The 14,821-nt window shown below is 36.4% G+C and overlaps 2 protein-coding genes across 2 annotated transcripts; one reads left to right on the top strand and one right to left on the bottom strand.

Moving 5' to 3' along the window:
* Nucleotides 1–1,632: 1,632 nt before the first annotated feature.
* Nucleotides 1,633–10,079, top strand: ehd1a (EH-domain containing 1a). The gene is made up of 5 exons (XM_079892232.1): nucleotides 1,633–2,339; nucleotides 5,049–5,146; nucleotides 7,411–7,823; nucleotides 8,615–8,779; nucleotides 8,863–10,079. The coding sequence occupies exons 1-5, from the start codon at nucleotides 1,942–1,944 to the stop codon at nucleotides 9,388–9,390; spliced, it is 1,602 nt and encodes a 533-aa protein (XP_079748358.1). The 5' UTR covers nucleotides 1,633–1,941; the 3' UTR covers nucleotides 9,391–10,079.
* Nucleotides 10,080–11,223: 1,144 nt separating this feature from the next.
* Nucleotides 11,224–13,811, bottom strand: map1lc3cl (microtubule-associated protein 1 light chain 3 gamma, like). The gene is made up of 4 exons (XM_079893038.1): nucleotides 13,661–13,811; nucleotides 13,323–13,378; nucleotides 13,129–13,235; nucleotides 11,224–12,862 (listed from the first exon to the last, which is right to left on the bottom strand). Exons 1-4 carry the CDS (start codon nucleotides 13,716–13,718, stop codon nucleotides 12,703–12,705), a joined length of 381 nt encoding a protein of 126 aa, XP_079749164.1. The 5' UTR covers nucleotides 13,719–13,811; the 3' UTR covers nucleotides 11,224–12,702.
* Nucleotides 13,812–14,821: the final 1,010 nt, after the last annotated feature.

Raw genomic sequence — 14,821 nt, 5'->3', positions numbered from 1 at the left:
GATTATGGAAAGTCTCGTTTATAGGCCTATATGCAGTGCAGTGCAGTTTTTGGGAAAGGTTTGTATTACAGAGTATGTAATTGAATGACAGAGTAAACATCTCTAAATGTAGTCAAGAATATGTTTTATTGATTGTTGTATTACACAAAGAACAGACAGAGAAGTTTTCATTCTAACAAATTTGTTTAATTATGACTTCGACTATAACTTTCAAAAGAGTCAAGGAGTAAAGTTCAATATGTCAAAGTCTTTTTTATAAGAAAGAGATCCGCAAATGAATGGTTAACAGAGCAAATTTACTGTTTAAATAAATACATATTTTACAAGTTAAATAAATATCAATACTAATATCATATTCAAAACCTGCAGTTTCTCTGTCCTTCAAATCAAACGGCTATCCTCAAAATGGCATAGTTGTGACAAGAAGTGTGTTCTAACAGTTGATCTCTTATCTTTATTAACAGAATAAAATTGGTTGGACGTTGGACAAGCATAGACCGTGTTAAGAGCTGCTCCTGGTGCTCACTGGGTGTAACAGCCACTCCACGTGGAAAACTATTGAAGTGCCAGTGGAGAAGCTGTTACCTGCAGAGAGTCACATGTGACGGAAGCCGGAAGTGCTGCATGTGCCTATGAATCCTTTACCCCCTCCATGCCTTATCCTGCACATTGAACTGTTCCTTCATAAGTTATCATCTACATTACTATAATGTATCAATTGTAATGCATTTGTATACATTTACAAATATGTGACATCATTGGTAATACAAGAACATGGTTTGTAAATGCATTTAGAAATAAATATATACATGTGTTATTTAACAATAAAATACTATAAAGTATTAATGAGAGTGCTGTCAGTTGTAGTAAAGGAAATATTCTACTACAGTATTCTACTGTGCTGTGAAACTGGCAGCAGAAGAATTTTTGCTGAGTTCAGAACTGCATACTAGTATACTACTCATACTACTTTCACCATATCTTTCTGTGATAGGAATAGTACAAGTATGCTGATGTTTAGAGTGTAATTGCCACTTGTGTCCACAAGGGTCCACTGTTATCTAAGTAGGCAAACTCATTTTCGGGTTTAATTTTTAGTGACGTTATGAATTTCTGAATTATTATTTATTTATTTATTTAGTCTTAATGGATATGTCTAGGTGGTGTAAATGTTGAAAAACGTTGGAAAAATGCACATTTTCTTCTGTTCAAACTGAGTAACCAAAATGCCCTGATATTCCTGACTCAATGAAAGTGAAATATTTTTTTTTTTATAAAATATGTATTTCTTTATTGAATTTTTTTTTTTTTTTTTTTTTTACAGAATAGTAACGTAAAACATGACAAAAAAAACACATCCATATTAACTAGATTCTTAATTATTATTATTATTATTATTATTAAAAAAAAAAAAAAAAAATAGATTCATTCAGGATTCGTAAGAGCCACGTAGCCACAGTGGTTCGGTCCTTATGTTCCATAACTGGCGATCTTATTTCAAGAATGTATTTATTATGCGTGATCTAATGCTATCCGCCCTCATATTAATGCTTTAGGTACTTCAACAAGAATAAATTCCATAGTTTGTTTTAACGAAATCGAGGCTTTTATTATGAAGTATAAAAGTTCCACATGCAAAACACGGTTTAGATACATGCAGAAAGTTCAGAAGAGATCCGATCCGATTAGAATAGAATTACTGCAACTTTAAACGACGCACGGTCCTAGAAGAGTGTTGCAACAAGCCTCAGATATACGCGTTGCATTACAGTTCAGGGGTTTGCCAAAAAGGGAAGTGCTGCTAGTCATACGCAGAGGTGACTGACTAACTGACTGTAGTACAGGGGTGGGACAGTCAAACTTTCGACAGGACGTCGCCTTGGTTCGAACGCAGATTCGAGTTTTTTCCTTTCGAATTAGAATCGTCGCATAACGACCATCATGTTCAGCTGGTCCAAGAGAGAAGGGAAGAAAGACCCAGATCTTTTCCAAAACGTATCGGATGGACTGAAGCGCCTCTACCGCACCAAACTCTTTCCTTTAGAGGACTCCTATCATTTCCACGACTTCCATTCACCGGCTTTAGAAGATGCTGACTTTGATAACAAGCCCATGGTCCTGCTGGTGGGACAGTACTCGACCGGGAAAACCACCTTCATTAGGCATTTAATGGAGCAGGATTTCCCCGGGATGAGAATAGGCCCCGAGCCGACGACGGATTCCTTCATAGCGGTTATGCACGGTGATCAGGAAGGCATGATACCTGGCAATGCGCTGGTTGTCGATCCAAAAAAGCCTTTCCGAAAACTCAACGCCTTTGGTAACGCTTTCCTCAATAGGTAATACTCCATTTATTATGTAGCATAAGAGGGTCCATCGATAAATACCTCAATTGTCACTGTATGAAATGACAGGTGTGGTAGTAGGTAAGCTTAGGCAATTACCGTATGGTAATGAATCAGGAAATACGCTAAAGTGCGTAGCACTTCTCTGACTCTAACAAATACTGAGACTTGAGCATCTCAGTTAAAGTTCAGTGACAAATGTTTGACACGACAAATTGAGATAATCTGCTAGTTCATGTTGACCACAAAAACAAACCATTCATAGATTTTCTACAAATATTTTGACTCTAAAAACATTAAGTAATATAAGAGTTAAGTAAAAAGTACTGGTGTACCTTTTTTTTTTGTAACCATGAAGTAAAAATGTATATATTTTATTTTCAAAAATCATTAGATTTTCGTATGATTACTTCTTTTGACCTGAACAAAACTGGCTTTTCAAATAATAATTGGCTATTCATAAAAACACATACATTTTATATGAAATATATAAAATATGATTATGTATATGACAACCAAATCATGAGGGTCCTCTCTGTTTGTTTTATGGTTTTCCTGTCACGTGGTTTTCCTTTCTGCTTCTTGGTTATGCCACACTGACTTTGGTAAATAGAACAGTGGTGAATAGTTCTTCGTTTTAAATAATAATAATTGCTTCACTGCTTAAAATTATTTATTTTTTCATAATGTTCATTGTGAACGTTCATCATAAAATAGATGTAAGACTTTTTAGAATAATTACATTTGAATGTATTTTAAGTAACTTAATAGATGGACAAAAGAAGCTTTACTGTATCCATTTGTTTTTAATTATGATCTCACAATTATTCAGTCATTATTCGCTTTCTATAGAGTTGTGTCATCGTTTCCATCTGTGTGTGTTTGAGTCATCATTGCATATCCTGAGAGCAGATGTCACACAGACAAAGGTCTTGAACTTGAATTTTTCTTGAGTTGTTCGTCTATTCGTCTCCTTTTCCAAACTAACTTTTTAAACTCCCTCCCATCACACCGTTACAGTACACGAGGCAACACCTAACCAGGACATTTACCCCCAGTGATGCCAGTCTGAACGATTTCCACGTTGACTGTACAATAGCTGTAACAGATTTCTGGGTGGTGTGTGTCAGGTGTTGAGTTTACACAAGCGGATTGAAATTGGCTGGGATTACCAGTGGCCTGCCATATGCTAGTGGAAAAAGGTTCAAGGCTAATTCAGCAGAAATAAATATTTGGTCCCAAACAGAGAACCATAAAACCCACAATACAATAATAATAGTATTTCATTCTGAAGATATTTCCCCTTTTTCCCACTTTTGGTGTTGGTCACATGATTATTTGTGGTCATTATGAAATAAGCAGTGTAAACTGGTTCCATGTGTCAGAGTTTTGAATATTTCACAATGTGAAACTCGCCGGCATATTGTAATGTTAAAACATCCTCTGTTTTTCAGAACGAGGGAATTGTCTGAAAAGGTTTAGTGTGTAGAATATTAACATTATATAATATGTAATGTGAATATTCTAATAAAAAAAAGGGAGAAGATTGCCTATCCTTTCTTTCTGAGAGAGATACTTGGTGATTTATCAGCCCAGTTTATGACCTTACACTGTCTTCCAGGAATTATTATTTTTTTGGCCTGGTAAAAAAGGGCTTTAGTTGTGCATGTTCTGTCCTTTTTAAGTTATTGTTACTTAAAGTTTGTTATTAGATGACACAAAAAATCACGAAATGTGAAATGTGATCATGAAGCCTCCTTGTTTTTTTGACAGTTTTGCAATGGCTTGAGGAATATTTTGCATATATGGTGTTTTTTTTATTTTTTTTAAGGGAACCTATTATATCCTATTACCCCTTAGTGTTTTGTTCTTGATGTCTGTGGGTAACAGGTTTGTTCTAGTGGTTTCTATGCTTCATTAAAGGGATAGTTCACCCAAAAATGAAAATTCTGTCATCATTTACTCACCCTCAAGTTGTTTCAAACCTGTAAGAATTTATTTTTTCTGCTGAACACAAAAGAAGATATTTTGAAAAATGTCTGTAACCAAACAGTTGATGGACCCCATTGACTTCCATAGTAGGAAAAAAAAAAATACTATGGAAGTCAATGGGGTCCATCAACTGTTTGGTTCAAAATATCTTCTTTTGTGTTCAGCAGAAAAAAGAAATTCTTACAGGTTTGAAACTACTTGAGGGTGAGTAAATGATGACAGAATTTTCATTTTTGGGTGAACTATCCCTTTAAGAAAGTTCTAGCTGTAAGCATCAGCCTTGTGACAGAGATTCGCATGCGCGTAATAGTAAGCAGCTGGGCAGTGCTGTAGGCTGACAGAGAAAAAGACTGTAAATCACTGTAAACAGTCTGTGTCTTTGTCTTTGTATAGCCAAAGTTCATTGTGTTATTACAGCATTTCGAGATTTCAACTTCAGTCCCGTTCTCATGCTTACTGAAACATTTATGTAGTTACAGAAGGAAGTAAACTGTTTGTGTGGTTTTTAAAATTGCTGCTATTCCCCCCATTTTAATAAAATCTGTTTGTCAAACGTTTTTACTTTTGCTCTTAATGGTTCTTCAGACAATGAAAAAAAGAAAAGAAGAAGGGAAGGAGAACAGTGTTATATTTTGGCTTTGGAAAATCTTACCAAACCTGTTACGGTGTTTGACACTCTCTCTGTCTCTCTCTCTCTCCATGTACCTGTAGGTTCATGTGTGCTCAGTTAAACAACCCCGTCTTGGAGAGCATCAGTATCATCGATACTCCAGGCATTCTGTCAGGGGAGAAACAAAGGATCAGCAGAGGTCAGCAGCCTTGGGTGCTTTCTGGCTCATTTTATTTTTACACATTCATTTAATAATGATAATAATAAAACAATAAAAATTACATTATTCTATTTTTATTTTTTATTATATTTTATTATTTTAAAGTGTTACATCAATTAAAATATTTTTAAAAAATCATGATAATTTAATAATGATAATAATATAATCAATGTTTTTTAATTTTATACACCCTCACATTTTAAATCATAAATTTATTTTGCTGCTCTTTCTTCTTTGTCACTTCACATAATTATAGGACTTGTGCTCTCTTCTTTAGTTCATTTCGACTTTCCTGTATGAATCTATCAGTCAGTGATTTTTAGCGTAATACTTGCATTGATCCTATGCAAATCTTTGGAGTTTGACTTTATTATGACCTCATGTAAATTCACATTTGTTTATTTTTGAAAGAAGAAAAGCGAGTAAAACAAGTCTGACATCCTTTCCTAAACGCCCTATTGTGTGAAATCCTAAGTGGATTTCCTTAATACAGGAAGGATTTGAATATCTTTTATCCCCTAATAATAGTCATTTATGCTGTACTGCATTAAATGAAGATGTAACAAAAATAAAACAGGATGTCAGAGCTGCTCAGGCAAGTTTGTTTCCACATGTACAAACAGTCGAACTGGCCTGATGTTAAAAGGGAAAAACTATTGTGCCAATATAGTCCTGACCGCATTGTTCCCACTTCCCAGTTTCCTCTTTTTATACCACTACAAAGGTTTTGTGGGTCGAGAAGTGTTTTATTATCATATGACTGGTAGCTTGCATGAGTTGTCCGATATTCCACACAGTCACTATCTGATGTGCGCTCTATTCTCGTTCAGCTGTGAACAGGAAGAGTCAGAAGGAAATGCTGAGTTGGCTCAGATGTCAACTCATTGCAGAGTACGACTGTAGATACAGATAGCAACGTTACAAAGAGACAGCTGTTAAGAAACAGAAATGTGGCATTGTTACAGCATATGTCTCAAGAGCCATGTGACCATCCTTTTGTCCTCTCTGGGGCCAGCGGAGACAGTAACCAGATACTGAGATCAAGGTGCTCCAGCATACCATAGACACGCAGCAGTCATGCTCCAGACCCTGAGGCTTCCACACCACTAGTCCCAGTAGAGACACAGCAGAATGTGTCACAGTTGTGGCTGTGTGGGATTAAGCATGAAAGGCTGTTTGAGCATTTCTGTCTGACTGCAGCTAAAACAGCCTTTGTGCTCTAGTGTTGCCGTGGGTTGCTATTATGATGTCATCTTGCCATTTGCGTTTACTATCGCAACTGGTATTCATCTGTGTGTGAAGGTGTTTACACTGAATTGCTGGAAAAAGGGTCATGAAATGACATTGAGTTTATAAAATGTGGAACTAAAAGTTCCTGTGTGGTACAGGGTCATGTGAGATTTTTCTCTGAAAATGTTAGCAGGTTTCCCAGAAGCACCTCTCACTGAATGTTTTCAATCTCTTTTTTTGATTATGTGAATTTTCTGAATTTCATAAATGTTTTCCTGGGTCAGAAGTAAAATCCCCAATCTAACTGTGAGGGGGCTTGTAGATTTTCAGTGCAACTGAATTAGTGCATTGTTAAAAATGTTTTGTCTTTTTCTTTGGTTCATTTTTATTTAAAATGTTAGAACTAAATGAAATAAATGTAATAATTAAAAATAAATATAAACAATTTATTGATTTTATTCAAATCCACCTCTTATCGATATTGACTTTTTTATTGTTCTGACAGCCTGATTGCTGATTTTGTTTAATAATAGTTCATTATATTCAAGTCTTTAGAGTTTGACACTTTCTGCATGAATTTAAAAAAAAAATGTATCACAATCATTGTAGGTTAAAAATAGCTTTGGTATTTTCTTTGGCACATTTTTGTTTAATATAATAATTGTTTAATATTCTTTACTTGAAAATGTAAAGGTCAGGACTGCCACTGGTTCTCTACAGAAAAAGGAAATAATGACAAAGTTTGATGACAATAGGTGACTCTCTATTCACGTACAGAGACACCAGGGATTTCACAGGCAGCAGATCTCCTTTCTCTGAATACACAGCTTTATAGTTGCTGTTTATCTGAATTCACTGAGATCAGATGACGCTGCCGCTAATCAAACCCATTATCCCTGACCTCCTTTTCTAAAATAAAGCATGTTGCATGCAGCCCTGCTGACTTCCTCTTTCCAGAGCTTTGATTTAGGACCCAATCTAATGCACCTCTTTGTATCTTCTCTCAATTTCAGGCTATGACTTTGCAGCAGTTCTTGAGTGGTTCGCCGAACGAGTGGACAGAATCATCCTGCTCTTCGATGCCCACAAGCTGGACATCTCTGATGAGTTCTCAGAGGTGATCAAGGCCCTGAAAAACCACGAGGACAAGATGCGTGTGGTTCTGAACAAAGCTGACCAGATCAGCACCCAGCAGCTGATGAGGGTGTATGGTGCCCTCATGTGGTCACTGGGGAAGATCATAAACACCCCCGAGGTGGTCCGAGTGTATATCGGCTCATTTTGGGCTCAGCCACTTCTGATCGCAGATAACAGGAAGCTGTTTGAAGCGGAGGAGAAGGACCTCTTCAGCGATATTCAAAGTCTTCCCAGGAATGCTGCCCTACGGAAGCTCAATGATCTGATTAAAAGAGCACGTCTCGCTAAGGTGAAACTGACATTTTTGCACATGTACACTACAGCTCAAAAGTTTGGGAATCAGCAAGATTTTTTTTTTTTTTTAAGAAATTGTTACTTATATTCAGCAAGGAGGATGCGTTAAATTGAATTAAAGTGGCTGTAAAGACTTTTTATTTTTTCGATTTTAAATAAATGCTGTTATTTTGAACTTTCTATTCATTAAGGAGTCCTGAAAAAATGGTATCGGGGTTTCTATGAAATACTGAGCAGCACAACTGGTTTCAACATTGATGATAATAATAAAAACTGTTTCTTGAGCAGCAAATCAGCATATTAGAATGATTTCTGAAGAATCATGTAAAAATTCAGCTTTGTCATCACAGGACTAAATATATTTTAAAATATATTAAAATAGAAATAAGTTGTTAATTTTTTAATTAAATATTATTGTATCAAATATTTAATTAATATTTTACTCTATTCCAATTCTGACTCTTTTTTATTTATTTATTATTATTTAGAAAATATTGCAGGTGGTTACCATAATAGATCTATTTCAAAACCAAATCTTACCAATCCCAAGCTTTTGAGAGCTAGTGTAAAATAAATATATTATATTGTTTTGTAGATGATCCACGAAAATACCTGGACACTTTTGTGAACTTTAATCCCCATTGAGTGTGTACAGGATTTTGATCTCACAGATTATTTTCATTTTATGAAGGAACCTGATACTTGTGAGAAGTGTAGTTTTGACATGCTAAACTGCACAAATGCTACTTGTATTTAATTTGAGTCAACTGAATACTTTTCTTCTAGGTACATGCTTACATTATCAGTTCTCTGAAGAAAGAGATGCCGAGTGTATTTGGCAAAGACTCAAAAAAGAAAGAGCTTATTGCCAACCTGGGTGCAATCTATGAAAAGATTCAGAAAGAGCACAACATTTCACCAGGAGACTTTCCTCACCTAAAGAAAATGCAGGTATGAAGCTATACATTTTTATCCAATAAATTCAAGTTTTATAAAGAGCTTTTTCATAAAAACAACACAATCTTTCTTTACAGGAGTTGCTAGCTGCTCAGGACTTCACCAAATTCCCTGTCATGAAGCCAAAATTAATGGAGGCAGTGGAAGACATGCTAGGGAATGACATTGCTAAGCTCATGACGCTGGTCCGTAAGGAGGAGGCCGCCATGCCCAGCCAGTCAGTGAAGGGTGGTGCGTTTGAGGGAACCATGAACGGGCCGTTTGGTCACGGGTATGGAGAAGGTGCAGGGGAAGGCATTGATGAGCTGGAGTGGATCGTGGGCCGTGATAAGCCATCCTATGACGAAATATTCTACACCCTCTCGCCAATTAATGGGAAGGTATCTGGTGCCACGGCTAAGAAGGAGTTGGTGAAGTCCAAGCTGCCAAACACAGTGCTTGGAAAGATTTGGACTCTGGCAGATGTTGACAAAGATGGCTACCTGGACGATGAAGAGTTTGCGCTGGCGAATCACCTGATCAAGGTAAAGCTAGAGGGGCATGAGCTTCCAGCTAAACTGCCCGCTCACCTTGTGCCACCTTCCAAACGGGCGGAGCAGAATTGAGGAGCCGGCTTGAGTTGATTGGATCTCAGTGGTTCTCAGCTACATTACAAATTGCCCAAGCCATTTTGGCCATTCAGTTAACTAACTTGTCATCAGGAACTGGATTTCTGTCTTAAACATAGATTTGTAGGAAGGGTTATAAATCAAAAATGCTTGGCTTAGAATGATAGGACTGAGAGGTCAAACCAAGAAGAACTTATGTGCCAGTGAGAGACTTTTTCTTTCTTCTTCTTAATTTTTAATATGGCGTAGAAATGGAGAAACCACTATGAGCACAGAAAGAAATTAAACTGATTTCAAAACTTCTATGGTACCGTTGTGTTTAATGGACATTGGATTGAGGTCGTAAAGCAGCAGGCAAAGAGGATGTTAAGGGGGCTCTTTAAAGAAACAAAAATGTGAAAAATATTCCATATATGATATATATCCAAACATAATTGCTGTTGTTTTTTTGCAAAACGTCCTTAACTTATTCTTTTTCTTTAAAGCTATTATATCTGTATTTTGTATTTTCAATTTTGAAAATGTAATATTGTTTTCTGATTTAAAATCTAAACTATATCAGTTTACGTAATCTGTAATTTTGAGGCTGTATCTTTATTTTCTATTGGGATTGTGATCTGAAACCCTCACCTTCATTTGAATGCAGAAATTTCATTGACCAATAAAAGTTTATTTGTAAACATGTGCTTCAAAGACTGAGTTTTCTGCATTTAGGGACACTACAAATTGCAAAATGTAGTGAAATCTTTGGAAACAAACACCAGCATTAACAGTTGTGAAAGATGTGTACAAATATCTGTCGTCTGCTTTCATGAGTGCTGACAGAACTATGTACTTGCATCGATAGAGCTTTTGAATTTGAGTGGAAAAACTGAGTTCTTTTTGGAATGTAGTAATGCAATGACAGCGTCTGCTCATTAAGTTGGTATGTTGAGGCATGTTGAGGTGCTGCACTGTACAGCGTCTTGTTTTCTTTAGCAGCTATTGGGAATTGATCACAGATTTTTTTTCCTTCCCATGCAGCTGACTATTACTTTCTTAGTTTAGTGTAACGTGAACCCTCTTGCAACACATGTGGCTGGAAATAAAATCACCCATTCATTTTTTTAAAATTGATCCCTCACTGTCAACTGGATCGAGTTTTTTTTTTTTTTTTAGTACGTCTAAAATATTTGTTTACATTATTCAAGATAATTCTTTTAGATGCATCTAAAGATGGTACATGCTTATCTTTGATATACTGCTCAGAAGTTTAGGGCCAGTAAGAAATTAATGTTTTTATTCAGTAAGGATGCATTAAATGGATCAAAAGTGACAGTAAAAACTTATCAAAGAATCACGTTAAAAAGAATGTAATATGATTTCCACAATAATATTAGACAGCACAACTGTTTTCAACATTGAATAATAAAAATAATTGTTTTATGAGCATCAAATCAGCATATTAGAATGATTTCTGAAGGATCATGTGACTGGAGAAATGATGCTGAAAATTCAGCTTTGCCATAAGGAATATATTTTAAAATATATAAAAATAATTGTATTGTAATTAGGGCTGGGAAATGATTAATCGCATCCAAAATAAAAGTTTGTGTTCACATAATATTTGTGTGTGTACTGTGCATAATTATTTTTTATATATAAATACACACACATGGAAGTAAATATTTAAGAATTTTTTTTTATTTATATATAAAATATTTATATTTATTTATAATACAAATTATATATATATAGTATATTTAAGCAAATATTTCTTAAATATATACATGCATGTGTGTGTATTTATATATATACAAAATAATTATGGACAGTACACACACATATATTATGTGAACACAAACTTTTATTTTGGATGCGATTAATCGCGATTAATCATTTCCCAGCCCTAATTGTAATATTTCACAATATTCCTGTTTTTACTGTATTTTTGATCAAATAAGTGCAGCATTTGGTGACCATAAGATACTTCTTTCAAAAACAAACTTTTGAACAATAGTGTATGTTTGTATATAACTATACCAGTACTTTGTTTTGGCAGCGATATGTGCATTCTGTCCTATACAGACCTCAATTTAGCACCCTTTGAACTTTCTCATTGTCATTTCTCAGTTAATGCATTCTGCTCTCAGTACACACTTGACAGGAAGGTGCTAAAGTTCCCAGTAATGTCCTAAGTGACAGTAAGAATGCAGATGTGAAAGTTTTAAAATTACCACCCTCAACTCACCCTATATTTGCTGCACTTAATCTTAAATTAAACCACTTTGCTAGATAAGGATAAAGTATGCGGTCATAGTTGCATTTTGAGGGACACTAATAAGCAATTAACAGCCTTTTAAATTGTTTATAGCTATATAATCTTTTAGACCAGTCCCGCTTAGCACCTCCCCCATGTGACTGCTTACTGACACAGTAACCTAAACCCTTCTATTAGAGATGCTGGTTAATAACAGCCATGTGTAAGAAGGTGATGCATCTATAGAAGAGGTGTGAAACTAAAAAGCACTGACTCAGATGTTTAGCAGAGAATTGCTTCACTGCTGTGTCACTCACTCGCCACATTTATTCTAACTGTACTTAGAAATAACCAAATGACAAATAAGCAATATAGGTCCCTACCACTTTTTTGATGGTACATGTCACTATTATGTTAATCTTAGTGCCCTGTTGAACAGAATAAACCACGTTAACAGAATACTGTACATTAAATCAAATAAAATCAGACATTCAATTAAAAGAACTAAACTGATTTATTGAGGATAAACCGCAGTTGAAGCAGAGTACATAGTGACTGTGTTGTTTGCACTCATTTTCATTCCAGAGTAGGTGCTCAAATAGTTGTTTGTTTATCCGTCTCCTCTGTGTTTGTTTTAGAGAAACAGACACGCAGTCACAGAAAGAGCACAGAGAGAAAACCAGCATCGAACAAACCCAGTCTCATTGTAACAGGACATCCCAGGTCCTTTGAGGGACAGGACATCCTTTTTTGTGTCAGAGCCTCATAACTGAGCAGCTTGAAGAGTAGCGCAAGTGCCATCATTCTTCATATTACACGGCTCAGTTGTAACCTCTTTCAAAACTACTGATTTTACTTCAACATTAGCCTCAAAGAAATCTAAACTACTGAGAAATGAGGTCAGAAGAGTCCTCTCGGCCAGGTGTGATTGGTGGACTGTGTGGATTTAAGTGTAATGCACAGTGAGAGTCTTCATTTATAGCAGCAATAGTGCGTTATGATCTCAGAAAGGCATCCGTCTGGAGTTATGCGAGGTGATCTGTGTCACATGGACGTTTTGGAGGTTCTTTTCACCCAAACATGTCCTGGGATGCATAGGTTATGTAGAGGAAGCCATCGGGGTCTCTGAACTGTGAATAAACTTCTCCCATGCTGGTTGACAAACAGGACATGTTCTTTCCTGAGATCAGTAGGTACAGAGCTTGAGATGCCTCTAGCGCTATCTTACTTCTGTAAGAGAAAGAGCAAAACAGAAAATTGGCATTACAGAAAAGAATAGCTTGAAAGTGCCTGAAACTTAAGGCGGTGCCTCATAGCAGACATCCAAGGACCTAAACAACGTGGCCGGGCAAAACATACATGATTCACTGTTCACACAACACGTATTCAACATTGACTTACGAAAACAAGCATTGACTCATTCTCTGCTGCATAAACAGTCATGACAAGACCAAAACTGCATCTACTGTTATATTTGAGAAAGAGAGTTTACACACCTGAGCAGACTGAGGAACTGCCCTAATGCCAGCTCATATGGGACAAGAAATTTGGTTTTGTCCAGTAGGGGAAGCTTTGTCTCCCGAAGGTATCGCTCCACAATTACCTAAAATACAAAACACAATTTATAAGGTTTACAATAGCCACTGTTTTATTGCTGTTTAAACATTTCATATTCAAAAAGGCATCTCACCGGTAATTTGTTGGGGAACTTAGACCGAATAGTGCAGACTTCATCTTTTCTTGTTTCTACATTTGAAGAACACATTTTTTTTATTTTCTGATAATTGAAAATCGCTTTCCTTAAAATAAATATAAAACAATAAGAACAAATAAGAAAATAACATGAGAAAGAGGCCTAAATAGCAACTTGTCTGCACTGTGGGAAATTGTCTTTAGCTAAAAAGATAAGCATAAAAGGTAGAAAACATAAAATTAGCCAATAAAACATTCCCAACAATGCAAAACAAGCGACGTATAGGAGTTAGTAAAATGCTCAAAGTTGAATGTTGTTGTGAAGTCATGACCTACCCAGGCACTTCCTTTGCTTGAAAGGCATAATTTCCATGGATTTCTCGTAGGGAGGCATTCTGATTTGAGATTGACGAGACGTGTACGATGGAGTGGTAGGAGGAGGCTGTGCCCGGGCTGACGAAGTGCCCACGGATGAAGGTTGTCTCAAATGCCTGCTTTCAGTTCGCGGGGCTCGGCCTTTATATGGGTGTGTGTGTGTGTGTAGGGGGAGGACAGTCTGAAGTGTGAAAAGATGAGAAGTGCTTGCGCGTAATTAAAGACCTTGCGATGATATTAGCCGTTACATAAGCTCTTCAAAACCTCTTCACAGCCTCTCTCGTCCTCGCGCTGGATCAATAATGAACCGGACGCCGTAAATGAGCACAACATTCACATCACAGACACGCTATTTGAAGTTCAGCTCCGCTTTTTTTCTAATGTGAGTGCCATGACAGCTCAATTAATAATCACGGCATCAGCTTTTGTGTAACACCACAGTGAACAACAGACGTGTTGATGTAAGTAGGCCTACTGTTGAGAGTTCACTGAACTCAAATAACGGGACAAACACGTAGACCTTCTATGCCTCGTTTTTAATATAGGCTATTATTAGTATTAAAAAAGAGATAAGATAACTGAATTTTGTCAACAAGGTCTTTATTTTTAAACATTATACATAAAATATGTTTAAAAAAAATGTATCAGTAATTTTTTTGGCCACCAAATATTGCAGTTCATATTGTATTGACTATACATTTATAACCTTTAAAATACATCAGACGTAAAGGGATTGTTCACCCAAAAATAAAAATTCTGTTATCATTTACTCAACCTTGTGTCATTCCAAAACTGAATGACTTTCTTCTGCAGAACACAAAAGATATTTTGAAGAATGGTGTAAACAAAAAAACAAAAAAAGTAAGCCTATTGACCTCCATTGTGTGTGTGTGTGTGTGTATATAACGGGTGTGAGAGCTGTGCAGGTAAACCTCACTCCCTTGATCTCAAGAGGCGCACTGGGAAAGACTGCTAGAGACTGCGGTTAGTGCACCCACCTCCCACCCTGGTGACCCGGGTTCGAGGCCTGCACAGAGTGGGGTGAGTAGAACCTGAGGGGTTACATTGGTGCCGTGACCCGGATGGGAATGAGGTTTAGGAGGGTGAGTGTAAGCTGTGCTG

The sequence above is a fragment of the Squalius cephalus genome, assembly GCF_949319135.1.
Source record: "Squalius cephalus genome assembly, chromosome: 14".
In the NCBI taxonomy this organism is placed as follows: domain Eukaryota; kingdom Metazoa; phylum Chordata; class Actinopteri; order Cypriniformes; family Leuciscidae; genus Squalius; species Squalius cephalus.
This window is presented reverse-complemented; position numbering and strand designations above follow the sequence as displayed.